At 35.5% G+C, this 25,738-nt stretch overlaps 9 protein-coding genes across 11 annotated transcripts; 6 read left to right on the forward strand and 3 right to left on the reverse strand.

Annotated features, from left to right (window-relative positions):
• The first annotated feature begins 118 nt into the window (after positions 1–118).
• Positions 119–1,731, forward strand: LOC9315834 (DNA repair protein RecN). The gene is made up of 5 exons (XM_021029847.1): positions 119–351; positions 442–600; positions 709–798; positions 897–1,022; positions 1,108–1,731. Exons 1-5 carry the CDS (start codon positions 202–204, stop codon positions 1,357–1,359), a joined length of 777 nt encoding a protein of 258 aa, XP_020885506.1. The 5' UTR covers positions 119–201; the 3' UTR covers positions 1,360–1,731.
• Positions 1,732–1,739: 8 nt separating this feature from the next.
• On the forward strand, positions 1,740–3,295 carry LOC9315835 (protein ELC-like). Its single transcript, XM_002879722.2, has one exon. The coding sequence runs from the start codon at positions 2,221–2,223 to the stop codon at positions 3,220–3,222; it is 1,002 nt and encodes a 333-aa protein (XP_002879768.1). The 5' UTR covers positions 1,740–2,220; the 3' UTR covers positions 3,223–3,295.
• A 418-nt stretch (positions 3,296–3,713) lies between these two features.
• Positions 3,714–9,268, forward strand: LOC9315836 (guanylate-binding protein 4). Of its 2 annotated transcripts, XM_021028175.1 has the most exons (17): positions 3,714–4,076; positions 4,573–4,675; positions 4,814–4,883; positions 5,003–5,041; positions 5,124–5,241; positions 5,328–5,385; positions 5,712–5,776; positions 5,884–5,890; positions 5,972–6,032; positions 6,263–6,322; positions 6,418–6,437; positions 6,518–6,583; positions 6,980–7,147; positions 7,657–7,914; positions 8,080–8,292; positions 8,362–8,633; positions 8,711–9,268. In XM_021028175.1, the coding sequence occupies exons 1-17, from the start codon at positions 3,988–3,990 to the stop codon at positions 8,850–8,852; spliced, it is 1,809 nt and encodes a 602-aa protein (XP_020883834.1). In that variant the 5' UTR covers positions 3,714–3,987; the 3' UTR covers positions 8,853–9,268. The 2 variants fall into 2 exon arrangements, with proteins under 2 accessions (XP_020883834.1, XP_020883835.1); XM_021028176.1 differs by lacking the exon at positions 3,714–4,076 and having other exon boundaries at positions 4,622–4,713.
• Positions 9,269–10,533: 1,265 nt separating this feature from the next.
• Positions 10,534–12,456, reverse strand: LOC9317686 (DJ-1 protein homolog E). The gene is made up of 4 exons (XM_002881574.2): positions 12,191–12,456; positions 11,641–12,111; positions 11,139–11,504; positions 10,534–10,881 (listed from the first exon to the last, which is right to left on the reverse strand). Exons 1-4 carry the CDS (start codon positions 12,368–12,370, stop codon positions 10,702–10,704), a joined length of 1,197 nt encoding a protein of 398 aa, XP_002881620.1. The 5' UTR covers positions 12,371–12,456; the 3' UTR covers positions 10,534–10,701.
• Positions 12,457–14,596: 2,140 nt separating this feature from the next.
• Positions 14,597–15,454, reverse strand: LOC9317687 (protease inhibitor HPI). The gene is made up of 2 exons (XM_021028757.1): positions 15,235–15,454; positions 14,597–14,957 (listed from the first exon to the last, which is right to left on the reverse strand). The coding sequence occupies exons 1-2, from the start codon at positions 15,251–15,253 to the stop codon at positions 14,764–14,766; spliced, it is 213 nt and encodes a 70-aa protein (XP_020884416.1). The 5' UTR covers positions 15,254–15,454; the 3' UTR covers positions 14,597–14,763.
• A 2,444-nt stretch (positions 15,455–17,898) lies between these two features.
• On the forward strand, positions 17,899–20,282 carry LOC9315838 (nuclear transcription factor Y subunit B-1). 2 transcript variants are annotated; one of them, XM_002879725.2, is made up of 7 exons: positions 17,899–18,007; positions 18,116–18,321; positions 19,048–19,177; positions 19,537–19,542; positions 19,632–19,712; positions 19,805–19,849; positions 20,095–20,282. In XM_002879725.2, the coding sequence occupies exons 2-6, from the start codon at positions 18,122–18,124 to the stop codon at positions 19,811–19,813; spliced, it is 426 nt and encodes a 141-aa protein (XP_002879771.1). In that variant the 5' UTR covers positions 17,899–18,007; positions 18,116–18,121; the 3' UTR covers positions 19,814–19,849; positions 20,095–20,282. The 2 variants fall into 2 exon arrangements, 1 of the variants encoding a protein (XP_002879771.1); XR_002332890.1 differs by having other exon boundaries at positions 17,909–18,321; positions 19,805–19,911.
• A 431-nt stretch (positions 20,283–20,713) lies between these two features.
• LOC9315839 lies at positions 20,714–23,335 on the forward strand. Its single transcript, XM_021029872.1, has 6 exons — positions 20,714–20,877; positions 20,968–21,123; positions 21,306–21,535; positions 21,625–21,778; positions 21,870–22,027; positions 22,123–23,335. The coding sequence occupies exons 1-6, from the start codon at positions 20,805–20,807 to the stop codon at positions 22,261–22,263; spliced, it is 912 nt and encodes a 303-aa protein (XP_020885531.1). The 5' UTR covers positions 20,714–20,804; the 3' UTR covers positions 22,264–23,335.
• A 913-nt stretch (positions 23,336–24,248) lies between these two features.
• LOC9315840 (protease inhibitor HPI) lies at positions 24,249–25,204 on the forward strand. The gene is made up of 2 exons (XM_002879727.2): positions 24,249–24,393; positions 24,864–25,204. Exons 1-2 carry the CDS (start codon positions 24,366–24,368, stop codon positions 25,055–25,057), a joined length of 222 nt encoding a protein of 73 aa, XP_002879773.1. The 5' UTR covers positions 24,249–24,365; the 3' UTR covers positions 25,058–25,204.
• Positions 25,205–25,250: 46 nt separating this feature from the next.
• Positions 25,251–25,697, reverse strand: LOC9315841 (salt stress-induced hydrophobic peptide ESI3). Its single transcript, XM_021027365.1, has 2 exons — positions 25,557–25,697; positions 25,251–25,459 (listed from the first exon to the last, which is right to left on the reverse strand). The coding sequence occupies exons 1-2, from the start codon at positions 25,635–25,637 to the stop codon at positions 25,376–25,378; spliced, it is 165 nt and encodes a 54-aa protein (XP_020883024.1). The 5' UTR covers positions 25,638–25,697; the 3' UTR covers positions 25,251–25,375.
• Between the last annotated feature and the right edge of the window lie 41 nt (positions 25,698–25,738).

Consider the following 25,738-nt stretch of genomic DNA (forward strand, 5'->3'; position numbering starts at 1 on the left):
TACATGTCGTTGACGAAATAAAAATTATGAATTACCTTGGCGTGGGGAGCAAGATCCTCGTTAATCAATTTAAAATTGGTTTGTGCTCAGATTCTCAATTTTTATAAGAGAGGTAAAGACCAATCAACACATTTTGTTAATAGAAATTACAAATCAGTTATTTGGGGACGACCCATAAACAACAGAACCCAAAAAAAGGCTATGGATTATCCCCAAGGCATCAACAAAGTCTCCACTTCTGTTATTGATAATGACAACAAATTGAAGAAACATAACTTAGAAGCTGAGAAGCGACTCAAAAAAGTGGAACAAGATTATCTTCACATAAGCCAAAAGTACACAGAAACAAGAGTAAGTGTTTAAAACATGTAAATCCTGAAGATACATACCACCCAAAGCTCATTATAGTCACTGAAATGCTTTATCTATTTTTGTGGGCAGTCACAGTGGTGGAGCTTAAATGATGAGAGATACCGCGCTGTCAGTAGCTGTCACTCTGCTGCAAACCTCATTAACCGCTGCAACAAGCTGGTAGAGAAATTACAGAAGGCTCTTGACAAGCTACTTAAAGGAGAAACAACAGAAGAAACCATTGATCATGTAAATGCTCAATATCATTATGATCTTAGAGTTATGAGAACCAGCTCAATATATAGAGCAAATCTATATCATATTTAACATACCCTTAAACTTTATTTGCATGTTTAGAACCTGCAATTCTCGTTACTTCAGCAGAAAGCACAATTTCAAGAGCTAGAGTATCATGGAAAATATGAATTCAGAGAATTTAGCAGAGAGGTACTATTACTACTGTTAAGCTTAAAAATCCCCCCGAAGATTCATCAAAGTTTACTTACTAGAACGAATTCTGAAATTTTGACTTACCATATAAATAGCTAGACTGCATTCGGAAAAAAATGCCTAGAAGTGACCGCAGAAAAGCTGTACATGATCTCCTAAAAGATGTTTGTAACCCCACAAGTCATGACAGTTTGAGAAAATCTGTGGAGCTGGAAATAAAAGTAAGATCTCTTAGCTTCTTTCATTTGAGCACTAGTCAATCTTACGTTAAACTAAACAATGGGATGTTGTTTGCAAATTAACTAGGTTCTGAAGAAGCTGATCAGAGCGCTTCAAAAAGACTGGGAAGAAAAACTACATATAAAGCAAAATGCAAAGAATATATATAAAGATTTCGAACAAAAGGTGAAGCATCTAGAGAAGAAAAAGGAACAACTTGCGAGACAGCGGGACGAAGAAAGAAAAATCATGCTCGGGACGAAGAAAACGCATGATAGGAAGATAGGTACATATCCTGAGGCTTATTATATCAAGATGTTGAATGATAATTTACCATGATGGGTTGTAATGAATTATTTTGGGGATTGGAGTCTTTTCCTTTTCCTAAACCATTCACCAAATTTCACATGCATAGTTTAACTGCGACATGTACACATAAAAGAACTGTCTCAAGTTTCAACAGAGATATATAAATGAGGAAAAGATGTTGTCACAGTTTGTAGCTTGGCTTGGAAAATTGTTCTTTAGGATTTGAACAAAAAAAAAGTGGCAAAAGACGGATAAAGAGTACTAAGAAGAAAGCTAAAACGAGATTATACGAAAGTGACCACAATATAATCTAAGGTCGAAGATAAAGCTGATGTATGAAAAAAGGAATCTAGAGAAGCACATTATCAGAGGAAGCCACCAACCTAATTAACCATGTCCACCATAATTTTCACTTGAGTCCTAGAGATATGTAAAATTCACTGAGCAGCAAACGAGACTGCACAGAAAAATCATTGATCAAAGCATTTATGTTCCATCAAACAAAGAAAGGCTTAGCAATCTTCAGCTATTCCAAGTCAAAAAGCCTTATAGCATAAGATTAAAGTATTGAGACTAAATTAGTGAAGTTAGACCAAGCCAAAATGGATAATTAAATTAAATACATACAAACTTAATCAATGATCCAGTGACAAAATATAATAATAATCTAAGGAAAAAGACAATTAGCAAAGGTGTTTTCTATCCAAGAAGGTAAACTTCCACGAAACAATGGAACAATCACTATCCCTTGTTCCCTAAGCTTGAGTGCTTGACCCAAAACATTTCAAGTCATTTCACAATATAAAACAATAAAACTGAAGAACTCAAAACCAAAGAATCGTCATAAATATCACAGAACCAGCTTTAGCCTCAAAGTCACTAACCTTTTGAATGGCAGCATCATCATCTTCTTCTCAAGTCAGATTCATAGAAAAAGCCCTTCTCGCCACCGGTTCATTTGCTCTATCCTACACAGATCCTGATCAAAAATGGCTCATCAGAAAGCACCTAACTTCACTACTCCAAGATTATCCAAACTTCGAGCTCTCAACCGATATTTTCAATCACAACAACGGCGCCAAAGTTCAACTCTTTTGCCTTGAAGGATCTCTAGGTATTCGAAACTCCACTACACAACTCCCAGCCGTGCAATTAACCATTTGGATTCACGAAAACTACCCATTAACGCCTCCTCTGGTGTTTATAAACCCTAATTCAATCCCAATTCGCACCAACCACCCATTCGTCAATTCTTCAGGATTCACAAACTCTAGATACATCGAAACATGGGAACACCCACGATGCAATTTACTCGATTTCATTCGAAACCTCAAGAAAGTTCTCGCTAATGATCACCCATTTCTACACACTGAATCAATCCCAACTCGGAATCAATCAGTTTCGAGAACCGAAGCCTTAGATCGATTAGCTACGAGTCTCCACTACGACGTTCTAACAATCATGGAGAGATCAGAGGAAGAGATTGAAAACCTATGGAAACTTCAATCAGAGGTGAAGCAAAGATCTGAATCGGTTAAAACAATCATCAATGAGCTTGAGATGGAGAGAGAGACATTAAAGGTGAGAGCTTTAAATCTCAAAGATGATTCCGATGTTTTGGCCACATGGGTGGAGACGAACTATGATACGTTGATGAAAGCGACGTCGATGGATATGGGAATCGAGGAAATGTTTGAAATTGAACCGGAAGTGGAGGGATTGGCGGGAGATGACGCCATTGAAGATGTGTTGAGAGTACTGGAAGAAGCTGCGGAGAGAGGAGAGTTGGAGATAGCTTTGTATCTAAAGCAAGTGAGAGTGTTGGCCAGAGAACAATTCTTCATTAGGCATTATCGTTTAAAACTCGAATTTCCATATTTGAGTATGTTGTGAATTTTTTTTTTTTTTGTATATAGTATTTGATGGATTTCATCAAAAGATATATTTTTACTCAAAATTGTCTAAAGTTATGTTTACAAACAAAGAATAGGATTCGGAGAAGTCCAAAACAAAGTTGTAATTTGCATGTAGTAGTGATCTTGGTCTTGGTCTTTGCTAAAAACGAAAACAAACTCCTCATATGATACTAGATCAAGACAAGTAATCCGAAAAACTTAAACCTGATTAATTATAACCGGAGATATTATAGATTTAATAGTTCTAATCTAGAAAATTATAGGTTAGGCCAAAAATCGAAAAATATCCTGACATTGAGAGTAGTTGAAATTATCATTTAAAATTGTCATGGTTTTAAGAGGAAAAAAACATATTATTACCAAATTTCTTTTTAATTGACTTTTGCATAAGCTTACATAAGCATGTGTTAAATGACTATAATACCCTCGAGAGCCAAGTCAGCAGATCTTGGATTTTATAATTGGTAAGAATGGTTTTTGGGTCAAATCGACAATTGATGTTTGGGTTTCTTCATTTACATTACCCGCTTTGCTAGGAAGCCTGCGATCCAGTGTTCCTCATCGCTGCGGGTGCACCGATTCTTAACGTACACCCACTTCCCCAGGTTTCCAAGATCCCTTGTTCCTCCATCTTCATCATCCTACAAGTCTGGGTCGTGTCTCAACTCAATTCCCACGTTTTTGACTTTAAACGGCAATCTGGTTTGATAACGGATCGTGTGTGTTCTATCTGGTCAAATTCATGGAGATTCCTCGCCGGACCTTTCTTTTCTTCCTCTCTCTTTGTCTCTTGTCGTCAACGTCTCTCTCCATCGATAATTTTCACCAAGCGTATGTCTAATTTCTTCTCTTTGCTTGTCACTCCCCTCAGATTTGTATTCTCTATCAATTTGGGCTTAAAGTTTTGTTTTTTTTTTTTATTTTCGTTTCTGGACTATAGTACCGCATCCTGTAGTTATAGTTATGGGAAAGAAATATAGATTGTGGCATTGGATCTGGTATGTGGTCTTCTATTTCGTTGTAATTTGATTGAAAGAAAGGTTTTTGTTTCTGTCTACATGAGAACCCATTAATCTTCTTGATAATGTATTGTCTATTTCAATTTGTTGCTCAAGTCTTAGGTTTGTTATAAGCTACATTGTTGCTAGAGAATGTTATCACTGTAGACCAGTAGCAATTTCTTGTCATCAACTGGAGCTGCCGTAGAAATCCATTGATGTGGTAGCAAACAGCTCCTGATGATTGATCAGTTGTGATGGCCAAACACTTTTTGGAAATCATTTGTGGTTGTTCTTGATACTAACTGTTCCTTGTTGCTTCTATGCAGTTTTCCTATTGTTGAACCTGCTCCAGGTCATACAAAGCTTCAGCTTAGTAGAGAAGGTTTGGAAGCAATTAGCAGAATTACAACTCCTATTTCTGCTGTTGCGGTATGTGACAGTGATGTTTGACTCATTATCAATTCTTTGTATGTTCTTTCTATCTGAACCTGGTTTTCTCGGACCAACATATTTGTTGCTTTTTTTCTCACGTTTTGCTTGTTATTTCCTATGCTGTTGAAATATTAGGTGATTGGCCCATATCGTTCTGGAAAATCATTTCTACTCAATCAGCTTCTTTCTCTTTCCTGTTATGAAGGTGCTTCTTATCTCATATACTCGGGTTCTGCGGTTTACTTATAATATTATGTATATCGCGACGTGGTGTAGAACTTTTTGGTACGGAACATTGACTTACAGTATTTTCAAATTCATCAGGTTTTGGTGTTGGACATATGCGTGATACCAAAACAAAAGGTATCGCACCAATGTCTAGAGGACACTATCATCATTCAACTGCATATATATTCTAGCTAATAAATTTCATTGTTGCATACAGGTATTTGGGTCTGGGGAACACCATTAGAGCTGGAGATCGATGGAGTAAAAACTTCCGTAATTTACCTCGACACTGAAGGATTCGAAAGTGTTGGAAAGTCAAATGTTTATGACGACCGGTACCCAGACAGTTCAATATTTGCACATTTAAACTTTTGTTTGCGGAAGCTCTGAATATCTAATCAATTTCTGTGTAAATTTTCAGGATTTTTGCTCTGGCAACGGTTATGAGTTCTGTTCTTATCTATAATCTGCCTGAAACTGTAAGTTATCCCACCTCTTTGTTTGCTCAGATTGCTTATGCTTCTAGATACATTATACTTATAATCAAAGAGAGTAAAGCCTTACAGGGGTTTCTGTATATCAATTTCAACTATCATGTCATTAATAAAACCAAAGACCAAAGTGTATTCAAAGACCTAGGTAGTTCATCTTATAGAAGGATTTACCCTAAAAGTGAAATATAGGGTATCAGACAACCCCTTGTGATGTTTAGTAGGAAGTGTACAAATACAGATCTGTTACGGAGTAGCTAGTGTTTTAAAGAACTTTGTCTACCATTTCTCTCTCTGATATGAGTTCTCATCAGATCCGTGAAGCTGATATTTCTCGGCTCTCCTTTGCTGTTGAGTTGGCAGAAGAATTTTATGGAAGGTTTGCTCAATTGTACTCTGCATTTCTGTCTTGTTTAATATGATTTCCTGCTTCTATGAATACTGACTGGGTTCTCTTTTGATTGGCTCATGCAACTCAATTGGCAGAGTAAAGGTACACCCTAACGAAATTGCTGTTATTCTTGATACAAGGCAACCTTCAAAACTTTGTTTCTGACTTTTACATATCCTATAGGGTGAAGATGTTGCTTTTGAACCGTCAAAGCTTCTGTGGCTTATCCAGCGTGATTTTCTGCGTAAGTGCATGGTGCTTTTGACAACAACATTCATAATAGTTTCAGATAAACAATGCTTATATTCTATGTAATCTCTGCCTATTTGTAAATGCTTTTCTTACTCTTTTCTGATATAACAAGCAGTATTTTGTGTGCCCCTGGTCCTGTGTGATCCATTTCAATGTTCCAGTTTTCTCTGTGTTTTATGCAAGTGATCTGGTCATGATTAACACTATTCCAACTTTATGCAGAAGGGAAATCGGTGAAGCAAATGGTGGATGAAGCTCTCAGACATGTCCCTAATGAAGATGGTTAGAGTTCCTTTGTATTCTTTAACTAATGTCGCCTAGATCATTTCGTACAAGCAGCACCCCTTGTTAATTGATTATGTTTCTTATGTTTTCAGGTAACAAAAATATTGACCAGGTATGTTCTCATTTGTTCTGCATCGTACAGGTAATCATCATTATTATCTCAGAAGTTATTCTTGTTATCACCTCTTTCAGGTTAACCAGATTCGGGATTCCTTGGCTATAATGGGTGACAACAGCACAGCCTTTAGCTTACCACAGGTAAGGCATTTTTGTGTTTTTTATTGCATATTTTCTAGCCTTTCTTTCAGAAGAAAATACAGAGCATGGAAACTTTAATCAAAATGGCTATCTTTGTGCATGAAACTTTATGGTTATCTTTGAATGTCTTTGCTGAATTATGCGCGAATATAAAACTTTGTTTGTGTGGTTGTGGTTGTTACCTTTAAGTCATGCTGAAGCGTGCAAAATCCTTAGAATTCAGTGCTTGTGTATCCTTGAAGTATAGTTTTTCCAAAGTTCTTAGGAGGAAATTCTCTTTCTTCTTCCATGTGCAATATTATGATTGCCTGATCTGACTCAGACGTGGAGTCTTTGTTGCTGCCTTGATAGGTGGTCTTCTTTTTGATAACTTTGTTCCTTGTTTTTGTTATATAGCCTCATCTCATGCGGACGAAGCTGTGTGATCTGAAGGATGAGGACCTGGATTCTACCTATGTTGCAAGGCGTGACCAATTGAAAAAGCTCGTTGCTAGTATTATCCGCCCAAAGATAGTGCAAGGGAAAACACTAAATGGGAAGGAATTTATTTCTTTCCTGGAACAGGTGAGTTTCAATTTTTTATGTGTATGGCTTGATTCTTTAAATTCCTCAGAACATTTATATGAATGAGTGGAAGTGTGCCGTTGAAAAATCAAAAAGAATAAGTGGCTGCTTTCTCTGGTGCTCTTACATACTTTATCAAGTAAATAGAAATGTTTTTCTCTTCTCATGGATGGCTGTGTTGCCTGGCTACTTTAAGTCATCCAGGTAGCATGTTCTCGTAAAATTTGCATAACATTGGTAGATTACCTTTTTAATGTGGTCATTGTGATTCATGTTTTCCTTGATATTTACTGTTTCATACCCTTTAGTGCTATGATGATATTTCGTTACATATCAATTTATGAGTGCATATTTTTACAAATGATAAATTTGTTACTAGATATGTGATGAGCATATGTATACGTTCTTGATATGTAACACCAAATAATGGCTTATATGATATGTATCATATGCCTTCTATGCTTACTAAATGGTATCTTGATCTCAGTTCTGATTGCTCTATTTTGTAGATATTGGATGCGTTGAATAAAGGAGAGATCCCATCCACAGGCTCACTAGTTGAGGTTTTCAACAAAGATATTGTTGAGCGATGTGTTAAGCTGTACAATGAGAGGATGGTAGGATTGAGGCTACCTATGTCTGAAGAATCTCTCCAAAGTTCCCATGAAACGGCACATAATGAAGCTATTAAAGCATTTGATGCACAGCATTTTGGCAGACAGCATGCAAAGAAATCTGTCGATCAGTTGGATGAACAAATGCAGGAGGTATGAATCCATACGCTAATATGAATTTCTATTGAGTGTGGCTTAGTGGATGAAACAAAGGGATGATTCTGAATTTTGTGCTGGCAGATTTTGGTAGTCTACGTAAAAATAAGATTTCCAAATTTACTTTCTTATTAATTCTTGTGCACTTGAAATATTGTCCAGGTATATAAGAATTTTGTTCTTGCAAATGAATACCAATCGTCGAAGCTCTGTGAGGCGCTATATACAAGTTGTGAAGATGACATGGACCACTTACAGGCTCTCCGACTCCCTTCCATGGCTAAATTTAATGCAGGTTTCGTGTACTGCAACAAAACTTTTGAGCAGCAATGTGTTGGTCCTTCAAAACAAAACTATGAGCAAAGATTAACTAAGGTAATGTATACATGTCTATGTTATGCGAGAAGTATTAAATTGCAATTTGATCTGAGAATTTGTGTGCAGATGATGGGAAAATCACGGTCTTTGTTCATCAAAGAATACAATAACCGACTGTTCAACTGGCTGGTTGGGTTCTCTCTTGTAATGGTGGTTGTGGGCCGGTTTATTATAAAATTCATTTTATTAGAAATGGCGGCGTGGATACTTTTCATATTCTTGGAGACATACACAAGGATGTTCTGGACAGCAGAGGCTCTGTATTACAACCCAGTCTGGCATTTCATCGTTGGAACATGGGAAAATGTCGTGTATAGTCCCGTTCTCGACTTGGACAGGTAACAAAAACAACTCTCGAACAAACTTCTCTCAATCTCTCTGCTCATCTAAATTTGTTTGTGTTTATGGTAAATAGATGGGCGATTCCTATAGTCTGCATAATTGCACTTTGTGTGCTTTATTGGCGGTGTTATGGAAAGAGGAAACACGGGGCTCGCTGGCTTCTTCCGCTGTACAACAACCAGAAGAATGGCCGGAATAGGGAACGGTCTGAGTAAAAACATGTTCCTCCTCATTTCCCTTACACTTATAGCATCTTCTCGGGCATGCTCGTTGTTTTTATCATCAGAAGCTCTCTGCCCGTTACTACCAATTTTTTGGACGCACGCAGAAGAATGAAAGAGGATGATTGATCGATCCAAGTTGGTTTGATTGTACCATTTACATATAATGCCTTTGTAATGTTTAACGTTATATATACATAAATGGTTTTATACTCTCCCAATCACGGCTAATTTTAGCTAGCAAACCTTAGAGTCTATTTTTATTTTATTTATTTATTCAAATTAGTTTGGTTTTGTTGGTATGTTATAAAATTATGAAAGCAGAATCTTCGTGTTGCAATTTTGATTGTTGGATTCGTGAATCGTTGTGCAAACAGATATTTTATTAAATATTCTTCCGTTTTTGCTGTTTTTTAGTTTTCACTTTTTAATCTATTCTTTACTAGGCCAATAAGGCAAAGACATATATCATGCGCCCAGGTGATTTTCTTCATGGTACTATCTCAATCAATTTTGGTCTATGCGTGGGCTAAAAAATACACAGAACAAGCTATAACTCGAAACAAGGCCCTAAAAAACAAAACCATAGTTAACTTTTAGAAGCGACCAAGTTACATTAGTAGTAGTAGAACAAAATAAACATGAACAAACTACGTACTGCAGTAAATAGAAGCACAAACCAGTAGCTATAGCAGCTAAACAATATTACATATTTTGTCTTTATTTGACTTTGGGGAATCGCTAACAAGCAGCCCATCGTTCGTCCCCTCCATTTCCTCGACATGGGCGGGGGCTCTAAATGTAACCATATGTGGTTGAATGATACATAAGGCTCCAAATAAGACATTAAGGTCTAAACAAATTCTTATAACAAACGTCTTGGTAAGAGAATTTTTGGTGTGATTACGTAAGACAGAAGTAATGTCCAAGCGCATCAAATCTGCTAGTTCACAAAGGATGAACACGCAGATGACGACGTGTTCCCTTCTCACAGCAAATAGTTTGGATTCCTCGTATTGCTCTCTTAAAAAACACTTATTCTTAGGGAAAGATGAAGTGATCCAGCAGTCAACATCATGGAAAAAGATGGTCAACCATATCCGGAGGAGTACTAGAAGTAGACTTGCAGGTGACTTAAAAGAATCCATTGACACAAAACGTAGAAGAGACATGATATAGAAGAAAAAAAAGATTATGGTGTCACAAGCAATCCAAAAAAATATATATATATAAGCGAAGAGAATTGAGAAGCAAAAGATATTAATCTTTCTAATGGTGTAAGCAATTTTCTACCTTTTCTTAGTTTAGGGCATGGGGATGGGTTCACTTCCTCTTTATATAAATATTAGTTGAGGTGAACACAATGATTATAAAAAAGGAAAGAGACTTAATCGTTATATAAAAAAAGAGAGAGAAAAGGAAATATACCAAAAATTTGACTATGCATAAGAAGATTTGGGAAAAAAAAAGAGGATATGAAGATTTGGAAAACTACTTTATTGTGGTGTAGATTTTTTAGAGAGAGAAATTATTTAAGGGAGAAAAATTGGAATCTCCAATCTCCCGAAAGACTTCCTTAATCTAATTCGTTTTCCTCATTTAATTTCTGCCTCTATTGCGACACGTGAACATCAGGTGCCACAACAATCAGCTTGATAACTAAAATGCTTGTATCTCCAAGAAGCATCTACAAAATAGTTTATTTGGAATGTCATGAATTTATGAAAGCTGCAGAGAGACTACAATAGAGCTCTTTTGTTTTTCCTTTTCACTTCAATTGAGCAAATTGAAGATATGATTTTATTACTCAAACTCTCTCTTTTATGTTTTTGGTTGCAAAATCTTAGAACATGACAGTTAGACCAAGAGCAGTTGATAAATCAGACAAAAAGGCAGGCAGATCCGTGGCTGATGCTGCCGTCACAAGCTTCCCATCAGTTACGCATCCCTTTCCCATCACAGCCTCACCTCCAGCCACCTTCACCATCACCTTCATCCCTTTCCCACTCGCGCATCGCTTCCCCTGCAAATTCATAAAGAGAAACATCACATGAACACGATTAGCTACTAGATTCCACAAGCTGGACTTGATTTAAACATTGGGATCACCATTGTATCCTCAATATCACATTTTCTATAGTCAATGCAAAGAAATCACAATTCATTACACGAAAAACTGTCCCATTAAGTACAAGTTTGCAATACTATTTCCTCCAAGTGCATTTTCTGTTTTGACATAGCTCATAACCTCCCAAAAGAAAAGACAAGTAATGATTTTACCTTAAGAACACCAGTGGCTGCAAGAAGCAATTTCCCCTGTCCCATAGCTGCAAAAACCTTATCTTTCTCTGCAAACTTCTCAACCAAAGCAACAGCCTTTTCATTCATCACCAATAGCTCAGGTGATCTCCCACCTGGAACCACTACACAGTCATAATCATCCACAGATATATCATCCCACGATGCAGTCACAAAGAAGTTATGTCCACGCTTCTCTGCAGGAATCTGCCGTCCTTCCTCGAGGTCATAAACCGCCGTTGCACACACTTCTCCCTTCTTCTTGTTTGGTGTCACAGCATCCACTTTACATCCTAAAGCTTGAAGTGCTCTAAATGGTACATTGATCCCATAATCTTCTACATAGTCCTAAAACGCCAACACAAACCAAAACTTGACTCAAACATATACACAAAGTAATGCTCAACGAGTCTGATGATCAAAACAAGATTGATATCACTAAAGATTACGCATTTTACTTAGGAATTGAAATTTGAATACTCACCCCAATGAGGAAAAGTACAGAAGCTTGATTCTTCTTCAAGCTCGAGACTTTGGCACCAAGAGATTCGAGCAAAACCTTAATACCGTGACCAAGCGTTGGCCAACCAACCGTACTTACGAAATTCCCGTCTTTAACGCAATCGGTGATCTCGAACATGCTCTGAATCCCAGGCTGTTGCCACCACTCTCCGCCGGAGAATTCAATCAGAGGCTTTATGCTTTCAAACGCCGTGCATTTCACACCACCGGCGAGAATTCCGGCAGCCATCAGCATAACCTGGCTGTGGCAGCTTGTGAAGATGAGCTTCTTGGAATCGGCGAATCGTGACACGAGGTCGACGCATTTCTCGTCGGCGCTGAGAAGCTCCGTGAATCGTCCTCCTGGGATGATGATGACGTCGTAATTCTCCGGAGTGACGTCATCGAAATTGGCGTTTAAAGTCAACTGGTCAACTACAAGCTCGGTGTATAGCTTTTTTTTTTTAAAAAAGAAAAAATTTAGTGATTCACAAAACGAAAATCGAAATTCATATAGTTGAAAAATTTGGAACCTCGAGGCCCAAGAAATCGTGGGCAGACATAACGCAGCGATTACCGGCGGTGCGGTTGGGTGAAACGCAATGAACGCTAACGCCAAACGATTGGAGAACATAGAGAGGAACAATCGTTTCATAGGCTTCCATGTAGTCTCCGCATAAGAGCAATGCCGATTTCTGAACCGCAGATGCCATTTTGGTAAATGTTTGTGTGTATTGAATAAGCCAAATGTAAGAACTAAGCTTATTTATACATATTTATCTATTTGTCATGTGGAACTTTTGAATCCCCCCCACCAACTCACTTTCACCTACTTTTTTTGGTGGTTTCAAAGTCCAACTGGTGAAAAGTCCTTATTACAAATATATAACTATCTATAACTTTGAATGGTATGTAATTTCTGCTAACTACTATATGTGGCTGAATTGTTATATACTAGGATATGACCCGCGGTACACCGCGGGTTAATTATTTGATTTTTTTATTTTTATAAATTGATGAATTTATTGTGTATAATATTTTTTGTTGTATACCGCGGGTAACATGCGTTGTATCTAAAATAAAAAATTTTAAGTTGTATTTGTTTTGTTTAGTGTTTAAGATTGTATAATTGTATTTTGATTTGTTATTTATAGGATTTCACATGTGGTATATTGTCTCGTATTAATATTGACCCAAACCCATCCAACCATATAATCTAAAATGAAATTAAACATCATTTTGTTATTTTTTTAATAACACTTTTATTTAAATGTCATATAATTCGAGTTAATTTGAAAGTTGCTTTCAAATAGTTTCCATGTATATTTTTAAATTAGTGTGTGTTTTTGGACCAACCCGTAAAAATAATTTATAATTATATCTTAAAATACTAATTAGGATTTCACCCGTGATATACTGTCCCATTTTAGATAATTATAAAAATTAAAGAAAGATCCGAATGACTCAATTTCGGGTCTGAATAAAATAACGACATGATTAAATGCTCAATTTGTTCTTAAAAATGTTAATATAGATTACACACATATTTTTGTTCATCGATTGAGTAATATATGTCTGTTTTAAAAAATTTGAATTGTAACATATGCAGAAAAAAAAAACTAAAATTTACTAACTATTTATATATTTTATAATAATTTAAAATAATATAAATATAAGATCAAATAAAAGTGAAATAAGAATCATATATTTATGTTTAAATTAGGTAGAGAGGTTTTAGGAAATTAGTGCAAATTTGTTATATTAGCATTAAATCATCATATTTGATTTCTTTATCTATAAAAATCGTGGAGAATATACCATAAATAAAGCGTTTAAATATAGTAATTAGTTGAGAAAGTATATATATTTTAGATTTTATTAATTATTTTCGTTTTTTAATTTTGCCAAAATTTAAGGAAAGATCCGATTGAAGATTTCCGGGTCAAAATTAAATAAATTTGACCCGATTTGGGTACCCCAAAAACTGCTGCAAAAATGTATAGTAGATACTTGAAAAAATGGACATTGAAATGGTATGCCATGTTGAATATTTCCATATATCCATTTGGCGGGTGTAAAATAATACTTTTCGTAGATTGACTGTGATATTTGACATTTTTAACTTTGTTTGAAAGCTAAATACAAAACGTCATGTATGTATACAACGTTCCGATCGAGTACGGTCTCTCGGAAGCTAGATTAATCCAGAAAATCTAAAGAATGATGTAGCTTTTGTTTACGAAATCCTGGACTATGGAGAACTTGAGCTACATGAATCTCATGTTCGTGGAGTCAGGATTCTAGAGCATATTGGCTACAAGGAGCATGTATGCATAAGCTTGGGCCTCGTAAAACCTAGACTATGCATGGGAGTTTGGTGCAAGGACACTTGGGTTGTGGAAAACAGAAAACTATTGTGTGTAATGATTGGGCTATGGGGAGCTTCTGGGATGTGTGTCAGTGTGTGTAGAAAAATTCATGCGAGATGATCACACTAGTCACTAAGCGGTCTATTAGGTTAAAAAAATATTGTAAAATTCTGTTAATTACAGTATTGACTTTTTCCAAAATTTGTACTGTATATCATAAGGTCTGCTTTAATTTATTTATTTTGGTAGCAAAGCAGGTCTGCTTTTCACTTCTTTTTTTTTAAATGGTCCGTTATCCATTAATTAACTACTTGCTAATTTAACTTTTGATTTTCCTGATTCTTGTCTGGAAGAGCTTCACGGCGGAGGACTAGGTCGGCGGTGCTCCTTCTCCCGTCAACCCTTCGTTGTCGACACGTGCTACACGTGTTTTTTTTTCTTAGAAACGTATTCCACTCTGTTTATGGACTTTAGCGTTTGGACTTAAAATGTTTTATATAGGGTTGTTTGACTTCAATTCTTTTGTAATGTTTGCTCTTTGAACTTAAATAAAAAAATTTGGCCGACAAAGATATTAAACACTGTAAGATACTAATTTCATTCATTTATTTATGTAAGTTCGGGGAACGGTCACCGGAATTATTTAGCATAAGATAATTATTTTACATGACTGATTTCTAACCAACCACGCATCGTCTATAGCTTTCTTATTTTATGCATATATAAATTATACAAGTCTAGCCGGATGTAGGGGTTTTGACGACGATACGGTGTCTATCAACAAAAACCCTGACCCGGTCGCACCTGAAGTCTGCGGTCACCGGACTCCCATCCAAAATCACGACAGCATCGACGGTTGGGTTCTCTCTCTCTATCACCGTCGCCGCATAGTCACCGTTTGTCCCCCTAAGCTCCGGCCACGAGTTCTTCCCTGCGGTCACGTTAATTAGACCCGTTAATAATTTACATTTGGTATTTAATTTGGAGATCAATGAGCTCATATTTGGGTATATGAAAACAAAAGAATTTGAAGCATCACCATGGCTTGACCATAACATAATTAACCTCAATAAAGTAGTTATTGAAATGTAATCATATAGTTACGAAACTGCCTTGAAGCCATATCTAATCGAACATTAGCTAAGTATTTACAAACATATCAATTATGAACTATACAAAAAAAATAAAAAATAAATAAATAAACTTACTAGGACATTCGGACGACATTTTTCTTCCCTCTTGTATATATTTATGTAGTTGTGATGTATTTGTATGCTCATCTTTAGGGATTTTAGTCACATTTATATAGAATCGGATACGGATTGGTGTCGGTGTCGTCGATGAGGTTGCAGATTCAAAAGTCAAACTTTGACGATCCCCTCCCTTGACATTATTAATTTGTTTGGTAAAAGCTTTGACACTTATGGTTTTTTCGTAAACCTTTGAAAAGTTCATATCAATAATCGATATTCAAACCTTATCGAGATAAAGATAAGGTTTCTAAGGCTGAGATAATGTCGAAATTTGAAAAACAAACGAAGGTGTAAATAATGTTACGAATTCACATTGATACCAAAAAAATATATATATATATTACGAATTCGCCGACTGGATTAATTCTGTTTTGCATGCAAATTTTTGCCAAATCTATCACCTGCAAATTTGTCACTTAGCCGGAGAAAATGACGAAATCATCCTTCATAAAATCAATTATGTTGACAACGTACATAAATTTGACAAAGAACAACATTAAAAACTTAATCATAGTTAATATTAAGATTTAATGTTTATGGTTTAGTTTAGTATATATGTTCATAGTTTACACTGTCCAATGTTCCAAGTTACAACATGTCAACATGTCTATATGCACTTCTTCTATTTTTCTTCTAAAATCTTTTTTTTTTTTTTCTTCTAAAATCTTCTAAAACAATTTTATTAACTTGATAATGTTTACAAGAATTACAAGATTTCCTATCAAAATTGCATGAGATTTTTTTTTTTTGGGTTTTCTGTAAAACAACCCTCTAAGTCAATTTCGTTTGCAAGTTTAACCTCCAAGTCCAAATTATGCAAGTCAACCCTACAATCTCAAAAGTCACCCGCAATATTGCTCTCTCGTATAACGATGACGTGACACTCAATAACTCCGTTTGAAAACATAAGAGATTTTTGCAAAAAAACTCTCCATGTAATTTTTTTTTGGAAGAAAATCCTCTATGTCAAATAGATGCAGGTCAAACTACAATCTCAAAAGTAACCTGCAATATAGCCTTTCTGTATATCGATGATGTGAAAATCGATATACGGAAGGACTATATTGCAGGTGATTTTTTAGATCGTGGGGTTGACTTGCATAATTCGAACTTAAAAAGGTAAATTTGCAAATAAAATTGACTTATGTTTTGTAGAAAACCCTAAAAATAATTTTTTTACACAAAATTCTCTTAAATCAAGTTTTCCAAACGAAGGCCCAAATCAATTTAAATAGAACCAAATCCAGTAAGAAGCCCAGACTAAAGATTTATAAGTTAAAAAATAGGGTGAACGACCTGTGTACCCCCACGAAGTTTCATATAGTACCATAACAACACAGATTTCGGGTCTCGTCTCCAGTCCACACAAAACGAAAGTTAAATTCTAGTTTCCCCCTAAATTGAAAGTTCGAGACCTCAGTCTCCATAAATTCAATTTTCGTGGTTTATCATTGGTTTACTGTGCTGAACCCGATGCCAAACCAAAACCCAGAATAATAAACCGATTTGAAACCTAAGATGATACAGATGCCGAACCTTGTCGCTGGGAAAAACCAAACTTTCTCATGTTCAGAAAAAAAAAGAACCATTTTTTTAGAATCAGAACGATTTCACTATGGAGTCTTCGAGAAAAGTCTTGAACTTTGCTCCGATTGAGTAAAAAATGGATAGACTGAGAGATTGCCTAGAGGAGATGGTGAAATTCACACTAGATTGCCGTGTAGAATTCGATTTAGAGCTCACCGATGATTTCTGCTTTGGCCTTCTTTGCGGCGAATCAATTCTTCTCGACGGTGAACGAATCGAATCGTCTTCCCACGCTTTGCTACACCGATTTGGAGGTGTTCCTGATTATCCCTTGTACAAGCTTCTTGCTTTAGGTCTGCTGAAATCAATTGTTTCTGGTTCTGTCTGTGGAACCTTTGAGAATATTTCGTTGGGGAAGGAGAGAGAAGATGAGTGGAGCAAGCTCATAAATCAAAAGGGTTCTGAGTTAGTCAATGTGAGACAGTCACAGTCGTTTATACTTCAAAAGATAACATTTTTGATTGATTAACTCCGACTCAGTTGTGAATTTGAAGATTCCTTACCTTGGAATTACTTGTGAATCTGTGAATTTGATTGGTATTTGGGAATGCTTAGCTTTTGGTTTGCTTTTGATTGTTAAAATTGAAGATGGTGAAGAAGGTAGAGAGAGAGAGGAGGATGGTTTATTATCCAGTTTATTATTCTGGGTTTTGGTCGGTTTATTATTCTGGGTTTTGGTTTGGCATCGGGTTCAGCACAGTGAACCAATGATAAACCACGAAATTTGAATTTATGGAGACTGAGGTCTCGAACTTTCAATTTAGGGAAAAATTGGAGTTTAACTTTCGTTTTGTGTGGACTGGAGACGAGACCCAAAATCTGTGTTGTTATGGTACTATATGAAACTTCGTGGGGAGGACACAGGTCGTTCACCCTAAAAAATATGTTCCTTAGACCCTTTATTTAAACCCACATTGTCCCCCTTTGTCAAATTGTTCATATAGTTTTCTTAAATTATCTTGTTAATTACCAAATTAATCCTACTTTAAAAACTTTACAAAAACTAATAAGAACAAATGCAAGAAAACGTGTAATTCATATCATATATACAGCAGTCGAACAAAAAGCTGCGTTTCGTAGAAAAATTCGATTTCTCTAAAGCCCTAAAACTAAACGACTATCCCCAATTTCAACTTCTAGGGTTTCTCCCACTTTCTCCAATCTATACGCCATTTTCGATTTACTTTTTGATTCGTCGACCATGTCTCGAATTCAAACGATGACTTGAGTGTTTCTTCTGTTCCTGCAGAGTTTAATGGCGGATACGCCTTCGAGCCCGGCCGGAGATGGCGGAGAAAGCGGCGGCTCCGTTAGGGAGCAGGATCGATACCTTCCTATAGCTAATATCAGCAGGATCATGAAGAAAGCGTTGCCTCCTAATGGAAAGATTGGTAAAGATGCTAAGGATACTGTTCAGGAATGTGTTTCTGAGTTCATCAGCTTCATCACTAGCGAGTATGTGTTCCCAAGTTTTCTTTTTTTTAATCGAATTTGTATTACCAGTTTTGGAATGATTTAGCTTTTTGGTGAAAATATTGATGGAGCTTTGGATATGTTGTGAGATATAGTTTCCTTAAGCTAGCTATGGATTGAGTTTAGCTCAAAGAGTCTTATGAAGTTTTAGAGCAAAGATGATGTTTTTTTTCACAATGTTAATCAACCATTGTTAGTTTAGGTATGGGTTTAACTGAAGGTACTTGCTTTCCTATGGACCATTTTGCAGATTATTTCACATGCTTCTACTATGATATATCTTAACTCCTGTCAAATAAATTGTTAGATTTTTTCCTTCATTTAACCATCTTAGGCATATATTGAGTAAAAAAACCGCATCTTGATCTTGTTCAAAGATTCTTTTATCTTTCGGATCTGTTTGTTTTTGTTCATTTAAGGCAAAAGGTATGTTTTTGATCATGCAGGAATTGCGTGTGTTGATTGCGTTTTAGGTCTCCGATTGATGAATTTTCTGTTTCTTATAACATGAGATGTCCCATTCTTTGTTTGGAAAAAATAAGTTATGATGTATGCAACTATGATTTATCTGTTGGTCCTAGATAAGCTTGTCTGTTGTTGCTGTTAGGGCTCTTTAGCTGGTCTTATGTTGATTCGTTGACTGTAATGGCCAATTGACTGGTATCTGTTGTATCTCTAATGACCACTGTGAATTTTTCTGCTAATCAGGGCCAGTGATAAGTGTCAAAAAGAGAAAAGGAAAACTGTGAATGGTGATGATTTGTTATGGGCAATGGCAACATTAGGATTTGAGGATTACCTGGAACCTCTAAAGATATATCTAGCGAGGTACAGGGAGGTATGTTGCTTTGACTCCTTAATCATGTGTTCTGAAATCCTTAATATCCTAGTCAACACATTAGTTGTTGAGAGTAACATCGAAGCTCGCCATGATAGCAGTTTTTACAATTCTCTTCACTACATTCTGTGTTGACTATCTTTCCCATATATAATTCTTGAAGCAAGAAAGAGAATTCTAGACCAACACTCAGGATGCATATTGTGTAGTCTTAAATTTTGAAAGACATTTATTGCTCTCTCTTTTATGCTTTTGTTGTTAACATACATAATAAATCAAAATGTTTCTTATTACGTGAGACTAATTTGGTTCTTTTCATTCCCTTGGTTTGGTTGCTGACACACCACCTGCTGATGCAGTTGGAGGTAAATAAACCACATACTTATTTCCTACTTTATATTCCATTTCAGTGTTGCCCATTGGCTTCTTACGTTTTGTTGTGAAATTATGACAGGGTGATAATAAGGGATCAGGAAAGAGCGGAGATGGATCTAATAGAGATGCAGGTGGAGGTGTTTCTGGTGAAGAAATGCCGGTATGATTTTGACAAGTGTAGTTGATAGTACCAATGCTATACAGCCTTATATTGTTCTTAGCTCTGACTTCATCATTTTGATTCAATCACAGAGCTGGTGAAAGAAGTAGTGATCAAGAACAAGGCCAAATGATCAAGTAATTCTTCTCTCTAATACACAGCCTCATGTACACAAATGAAGAGCATAGTCTATATGCATGTAGGTTCTTATCCAACCTTCACTTGTTACAACTGATGCTAGTAGGACATGCCTTGTTTAAAAGCATTAAGTTTAAAATTAAACTTTTACTTGCTAATCTTTAATTAATACCGTGTTGTATGAATTAGCCGTGGCTAGATTCAAAATTGTTTCTCTAACGTGAAATTCTCTAAAATTGTGCAGGGGAAATTAGAGATCAGTGAGTTGTTTATAGTTGAGCTGATCGACAACTATTTCGGGTTTACTCTCAATTTCGGTTATGTTAGTTTGGACTTTTGGTTTTCTATTTCCGGTTTAGTTGGTTGTATTTAAAGATTTCTCTGTTAGATTTGAGAACACTTTGAAATTTGAATGAAGGAAAAATTTGTCCACGGTCTGTTCGCTCTTATTTTCGATTTACTTTCGGAAAATGTTAAAAAATGTTATTTCATAGCTATATTTAAAGTATCATTTTTATACAAAATCCTTAAATTAAATATGTGTTTGTGCATAGACAAATACATTTAAGGTAGTTGATTTGTTTCAAATATACACTTACAAAATAATATAACCGCATGCAATTAATTTTGCTTTGAATTGAAAAGCTTTGAGAGAGTAATCAAATGCTAAAATCACGAAAACCATTTACAATGTTTTTCAAAATTTCGTCTCTCCATAAATTCTCTTATGGTAATAAAGGCCTTTGTTTTTCCAATTTCAAAATTCTGTTGTTCAAAATCAAGAAGAGACTATATGGAATTTCAAGAAGCTGGTTCATCATCGAGTACAATCATCTTCCTTTGTTTCCCCTCAGTATCTAAAATCTCTTTACTTTTCAGAAACTGATTATACTTGTGGAATACTCTTTCTCACTTGGCGCAGCAGCAAGAGTAAAGATTGACTTTGTGCAGCAGATGAAAGATAAAGAGAGTAAAAGGAATCATCGCAAAAGCTTGGCCTGGGACACTGCTTTTTTCACCAACCCTGGTTTCTTCTCTATTTCCCAAAATTGGTTTTTTGAAGAAATAATGTAGTTTACATTATAACATTCCAATGATTTTACAATTTTGGTTAAAGGAGTGTTAGATCCTGAAGAATTATTTGGGAGCTTAAAGATTGACGAGAATGAGACTGATGTTGAAGTAAATCATAAGCACACAATCAAGACACTTCCTTCGGAAACCGATGCTCGTCCAAGTTTTGCTTGGGACAATGCTTTTTTTACCGATCCAGGTCTCATCTTTTTACTTCAACTATGTGGTTTTCACATTTTAAAACGTGTTCATCATATTCTTTACGCTACTTGATTAGTCAATTATTTCACTATTCCACTATTCATCTCATATAACAATCAAACCTTATAATTTAGCTTCGACTCTGTATATTCTTGGCTGACATTGCCTATTTATGCTAAGGTGTTCTTGATGCTGAGGAGTTGTCTCTTATGAACAATGGCTTCACCAGTAACACAAAGCTTCGTAAGTCTGCAGATTCGATGACGACGACAACTCAAGGAAGCAGATTTTCTGTAGCGAGCATTGAATTTGATCTGTTTCACGAGTTGAGAGCCTCTTTACGTAATTCACCGAATGTGAAGCAGACAGTGACTCGAGAGAGCCAGCGTAAGTTACCAGATGGTAAAAAGGTAAAACAAGAAGCCCTGAGGAAATTTTATTTCTCTCAGAATCAATCATTTTCTTTCATCTTAACATATTCTGATTTTGTTTGTCAAAGAGGACTAAAGGGTCCAAACAGAAAGATCAACCTTTGAGTCTCATTCCTCAACCAAAAGTGTCTTCTTCTTCTTCTTCTTCTTCATTCACCATCTCCAAACCTTTGACTCCTTGTCAAGCTACCCGCGAGAAGAAATGTGTTGCGAGTGAACTCGGTGAGAACATGATTCATCTTCTTCTTTTTTTTTAACACGAGAAAAAATCAATACCCTTAAAATTTGTGTATCCTTTTGTTTGATTTTGAAGGAAAAACTAGGGGAAAACACAAGAATCATGGGTTTGAAGAACAATCTGGATCAAAGTCTAACATAAGGTCATCTTATTCAAGTTACGCATTCAAGGATTTGACATCATCCTCCTCTGGTCTGAGGTTACCACTTCCAAAGATGAGTTTTTTCGACTCGGTATGCTTCCAAAGAATTACGTTTAATTGAACGTAGCAAATATCTCGTAATGTAAGTCTTGTGATGATGAATAAAAAAGCTAACTTTCGTTACAGCACGAGAACGGAGAGAAAGAAAACAGAGAACCAAATGCTGTTGAAGCAAACAGAAGAAGAAGACACAATTCCAAACTTGAGACTTCTTCTTCTACACCAGAAAACCGCAGCATTCTGGGGCAACGCAAGATGCGAAAGTGAAAAACGATCAATGATTTATTTTAGTATTGGATGCGATACAAGGACTCGTTTGCATGTTTAGCCGGTGTTCCTTGTTGGATAAGTCAACTGTCTCTCTTTTTTATATCTTTGGTTGTAGTAGTCAACTGTCCCAAAAAAGGCATGTTCTAAAAGTCGGAGCTGAAAATGAAAACGAACCGAACATGATTTTTTTGTGGTGTCAATTAGTCTCAGTCAATAAATTCTGAATTAATGAGACCACCTCCAATGGTGGGTTTAATTAGTTCTAAGCCCAATTTGTTACCTTTAGATATTCACAATCAGGTTTTTCAACTTGTGGAGAAGGGAAACCAATCATTCAAAGAGTCTCGTTTTGAAGAGGTGAAAGCTCTTTTTGAGATCTTTCTTGGCCTCTTGTTACTTTGTATATTGGATTGTCTGAGATGAAAGTGTCAATATGTAGCAAAACATGATGATACAAATGAAACAATAAATGGGATTTGGTTAATGTCTCTGGTTGGTCGGTTATTTACTTGTATTCATTTTGCTTCTGTTCATTTTGCATGAGATGACAAGTACAAGAAGATGACACCACAAATAATTATTTTGAATGATTGTACACCACAAATATTGATTGTCATACTTCCTACACTATATATCTCACAAACTATCACACAAACATTATGCTATATATCATGCAACACAAAACCAAGACTTCTCTTCGTATCTTCTTTTTCTCCATCTCCCCAAATACTTGTTCCTTGTATTTTTTTTTCTTTATTTTGTTAGAAAAATATAAAACACAAAAAAATAGCATCTTCTTCCCGTAATACTTTCTACGAAACAATGAATGAAAAATTTGATCAATTTTTCGACGAAACAATGGATGAAAAATTTGATCTAGTTTTGGATCAAGCATTCGAGAATCATTTCGTTGATTATGGTGATCGTCAGGAGGCAACCAAGTCGAAGAAGAAACGAGTTCATACTGAGAGAGATTGTGAACAAGGACACAACCGCTTATGGAACGATTATTACAGTGAAGATGCAACATATATACCCTTTTTATATATTTCGAGATTACAACTAATTGTTTTTCCGTTGATGATAATTGGCACATCTATTTTTATATGTTTTTTTTGTCATGTTTGTTTAAAATTTTATGAAATGCAATATATATTTTAAGTTTTATAAATTATAGTATGTTTATAAATTAAAACAAAATAAATTAAACTTAAAAAATAAAATAATTTATTATTTATTCTTGAGAACTCCAAGTTGGCGGAAGATAAAATTAAGAACTCTTAATAAAGTTCTTAACTTTTAATTATGCAAAATTTATATCAAAAATATTGGTAAGAACTCATGATGAGGGTTCTAACAAGGAGATGCTCCAAAAAATAAACATACTGTTGAATTTTTAAAATACTAATTAGGGGGTGTTATTAGTTTGTTAATTTGTAAATCCATATAGAATTTGAAAATTTCTATTAATTATGAAATCAAGATATATGGATTTTGAAATAACATGTGTTTACCCATGGATTTGAATCCTTCTATTTTTCTCTTTCAATTCCATTCAATTCCATTTTAAACATAATTTGGATTCTCAAATCCAAAAACAAATGACTAAACGAATAACATAAGATTTTAACTAGTATTTATAAATCATAGAACCAATAACACATGAATTTAATTAGGATTTTAAAATCAATGATTGAATAACAAATGATTTTTGTTTGGATTTCTAATTCCATATAAATCTATGAACCAATAACCCCTCCTAAAATACCTTTATAACATGTTACTCGAGATAGTATATAATTAATTCATTCGTTAGAAATATTTAGTAAGTCAATCCAATGTTCCTAAGCTAAAGTTTTTTTCATTAAAATTTTCTTAAGCTAATGTTCTACTAATTAAGTTGACGAACCGCTCCTTTTTACACCATGCACGTGCTATTTATAACAAAGAAAATATAGTACACCTAATTCAAAGGACACCACCCATCGACGGTTCATCATCTGCATACATCCTACTTATTCTATAAATTGGACGCAAATTCCTGAGGACAAGCATAGCAAACATCATTGCAAGTATACATAAACAAAAGAGAAAGAAAAATGGCAACCCAGTGGTGTCCTTATATTGGTTTTTCTTTCACCTCAATTACTATATTTTTTCATAATTTGATATATATTGCCACCGCCCTGAATTGATTTCTTTCATCATTTCTTTTTCGTTCAACGTCAAGTCGATTATATGTATTATCTATATGTTTCGTACATATATGGCTTCAAGTCATTTAGATTTTTACTTACTGCAATTTTCTTGCATGTGGAGTTTCACCGTACATCTTGAGGAAAATTAAGAGTTTGGATTTTGGAGTCTCTTTTTCTAACATCGGTTTCTAAATTTCTACACTGTTTTAAGTGATAACTAATATTTGACCCAAATACCGATATCTGAGCTGGGAGGCATATATAGTATTATTACGGAATAAGGATATATGCATATTAATTGTTTGATTCCATAACAACCAATCGATGGATCCATTGATCTCTATACTGCCAAATCCAAATGATTTATCAATCTAATGTGGTTGCTTTGACCGCACACAGGGAAGAACTCATGGCCGGAGCTTTTGGGAACAAATGGAGACTATGCGGCTTCGGTGATAAAAGGAGAGAACTCGAGCCTTCAAGTTAACGTGATTTTGGTTGGAACTCCGGTGACTCCGGACCTCAGGTGCGACCGCGTTAGGGTGTGGGTTAATGAAAGCCGTCTCGTCGTCAAAAACCCAACCGCCGGCTAGACAATGTATATTGACCACAATTACTAATTTACTATGCATGCGTTGTACTAATAAAATAAACTATATAGAATGTGATATATCTATCGTTTGAATTGCTGTAATGGTTGTGGTGTCCGATCATATAAAACCGAGTTTTTTTTTCTTCTATATACATGGTTTAACTGCGGAGTATATTTTGGCAGCCCTAGAGATATAGAAACTAAGCATAAATAGTATTTATTTAGTGAAAAGGCAAGAGTTGTTTATTACAAGAGTGATGAGGAAACAACAAAGGCTAGATAAAGATTATGAAAAATTTACAAGAAGAGAATTTGGTCATCATCCAACAAGAACGTAGATAGCATAGATGATCCCAGGAATGTAACCCAGTATCGTCAACAACAGACAGATCCAGAACTCTACCTGCATTCATAATTAAGACATTAATTATCAATAATCAAATTAACGATTCATTCATTAATTATAAAACTAGGTAATAAAGATGTAATTTAGTGCTTACCCCACAACCATATCGGAGGAAAACGCCGACGGGAGGTAGAAGAATCGCCAGAATAATTTCTAAGAAAGTTTCTGATCCCATTGTTGATGTTTTGGAGAAGAAGAGAAAGAGAGAGAAAGAGAGGTTTTTTGTGGACAGAAGAGAAGTGGTGTGAAGTTGGTTAAGAAGTAAAAGAAGAGGTG

The sequence above is a fragment of the Arabidopsis lyrata genome, assembly GCF_000004255.2.
Source record: "Arabidopsis lyrata subsp. lyrata unplaced genomic scaffold ARALYscaffold_4, whole genome shotgun sequence".
In the NCBI taxonomy this organism is placed as follows: domain Eukaryota; kingdom Viridiplantae; phylum Streptophyta; class Magnoliopsida; order Brassicales; family Brassicaceae; genus Arabidopsis; species Arabidopsis lyrata.

Excerpts from the sequence above, each read along its gene's own strand:
- LOC9315839 (XM_021029872.1), top strand. The coding sequence starts at position 20,805 with ATGAAAGATAAAGAGAGTAAAAGGAATCATCGCAAAAGCTTGGCCTGG. Across the intron at positions 20,878-20,967 it reads TGCTTTTTTCACCAACCCTG|GAGTGTTAGATCCTGAAGAA; the intron begins GTTTCTTCTCTA and ends TTTTGGTTAAAG. Across the intron at positions 21,536-21,624 it reads AGTTACCAGATGGTAAAAAG|AGGACTAAAGGGTCCAAACA; the intron begins GTAAAACAAGAA and ends TGTTTGTCAAAG.
- LOC9315841 (XM_021027365.1), bottom strand. The coding sequence starts at position 25,637 with ATGGGATCAGAAACTTTCTTAGAAATTATTCTGGCGATTCTTCTACCT. Across the intron at positions 25,460-25,556 it reads TCCTCCGATATGGTTGTGGG|GTAGAGTTCTGGATCTGTCT; the intron begins GTAAGCACTAAA and ends TTATGAATGCAG.
- LOC9315834 (XM_021029847.1), top strand. The coding sequence starts at position 202 with ATGGATTATCCCCAAGGCATCAACAAAGTCTCCACTTCTGTTATTGAT. Across the intron at positions 601-708 it reads CAGAAGAAACCATTGATCAT|AACCTGCAATTCTCGTTACT; the intron begins GTAAATGCTCAA and ends TTGCATGTTTAG. Across the intron at positions 1,023-1,107 it reads CTGTGGAGCTGGAAATAAAA|GTTCTGAAGAAGCTGATCAG; the intron begins GTAAGATCTCTT and ends CAAATTAACTAG.
- LOC9315836 (XM_021028175.1), top strand. The coding sequence starts at position 3,988 with ATGGAGATTCCTCGCCGGACCTTTCTTTTCTTCCTCTCTCTTTGTCTC. Across the intron at positions 4,077-4,572 it reads ATCGATAATTTTCACCAAGC|TTTTCCTATTGTTGAACCTG; the intron begins GTATGTCTAATT and ends GCTTCTATGCAG. Across the intron at positions 6,033-6,262 it reads TATCCAGCGTGATTTTCTGC|AAGGGAAATCGGTGAAGCAA; the intron begins GTAAGTGCATGG and ends AACTTTATGCAG.
- LOC9315840 (XM_002879727.2), top strand. The coding sequence starts at position 24,366 with ATGGCAACCCAGTGGTGTCCTTATATTG. Across the intron at positions 24,394-24,863 it reads CCAGTGGTGTCCTTATATTG|GGAAGAACTCATGGCCGGAG; the intron begins GTTTTTCTTTCA and ends GACCGCACACAG.
- LOC9317686 (XM_002881574.2), bottom strand. The coding sequence starts at position 12,370 with ATGGCATCTGCGGTTCAGAAATCGGCATTGCTCTTATGCGGAGACTAC. Across the intron at positions 11,505-11,640 it reads CTGTACTTTTCCTCATTGGG|GACTATGTAGAAGATTATGG; the intron begins GTGAGTATTCAA and ends TTGGCGTTTTAG. Across the intron at positions 10,882-11,138 it reads CAGCCACTGGTGTTCTTAAG|GGGAAGCGATGCGCGAGTGG; the intron begins GTAAAATCATTA and ends ATGAATTTGCAG.
- LOC9315835 (XM_002879722.2), top strand. The coding sequence starts at position 2,221 with ATGGCAGCATCATCATCTTCTTCTCAAGTCAGATTCATAGAAAAAGCC.
- LOC9315838 (XM_002879725.2), top strand. The coding sequence starts at position 18,122 with ATGGCGGATACGCCTTCGAGCCCGGCCGGAGATGGCGGAGAAAGCGGC. Across the intron at positions 18,322-19,047 it reads ATCAGCTTCATCACTAGCGA|GGCCAGTGATAAGTGTCAAA; the intron begins GTATGTGTTCCC and ends TCTGCTAATCAG.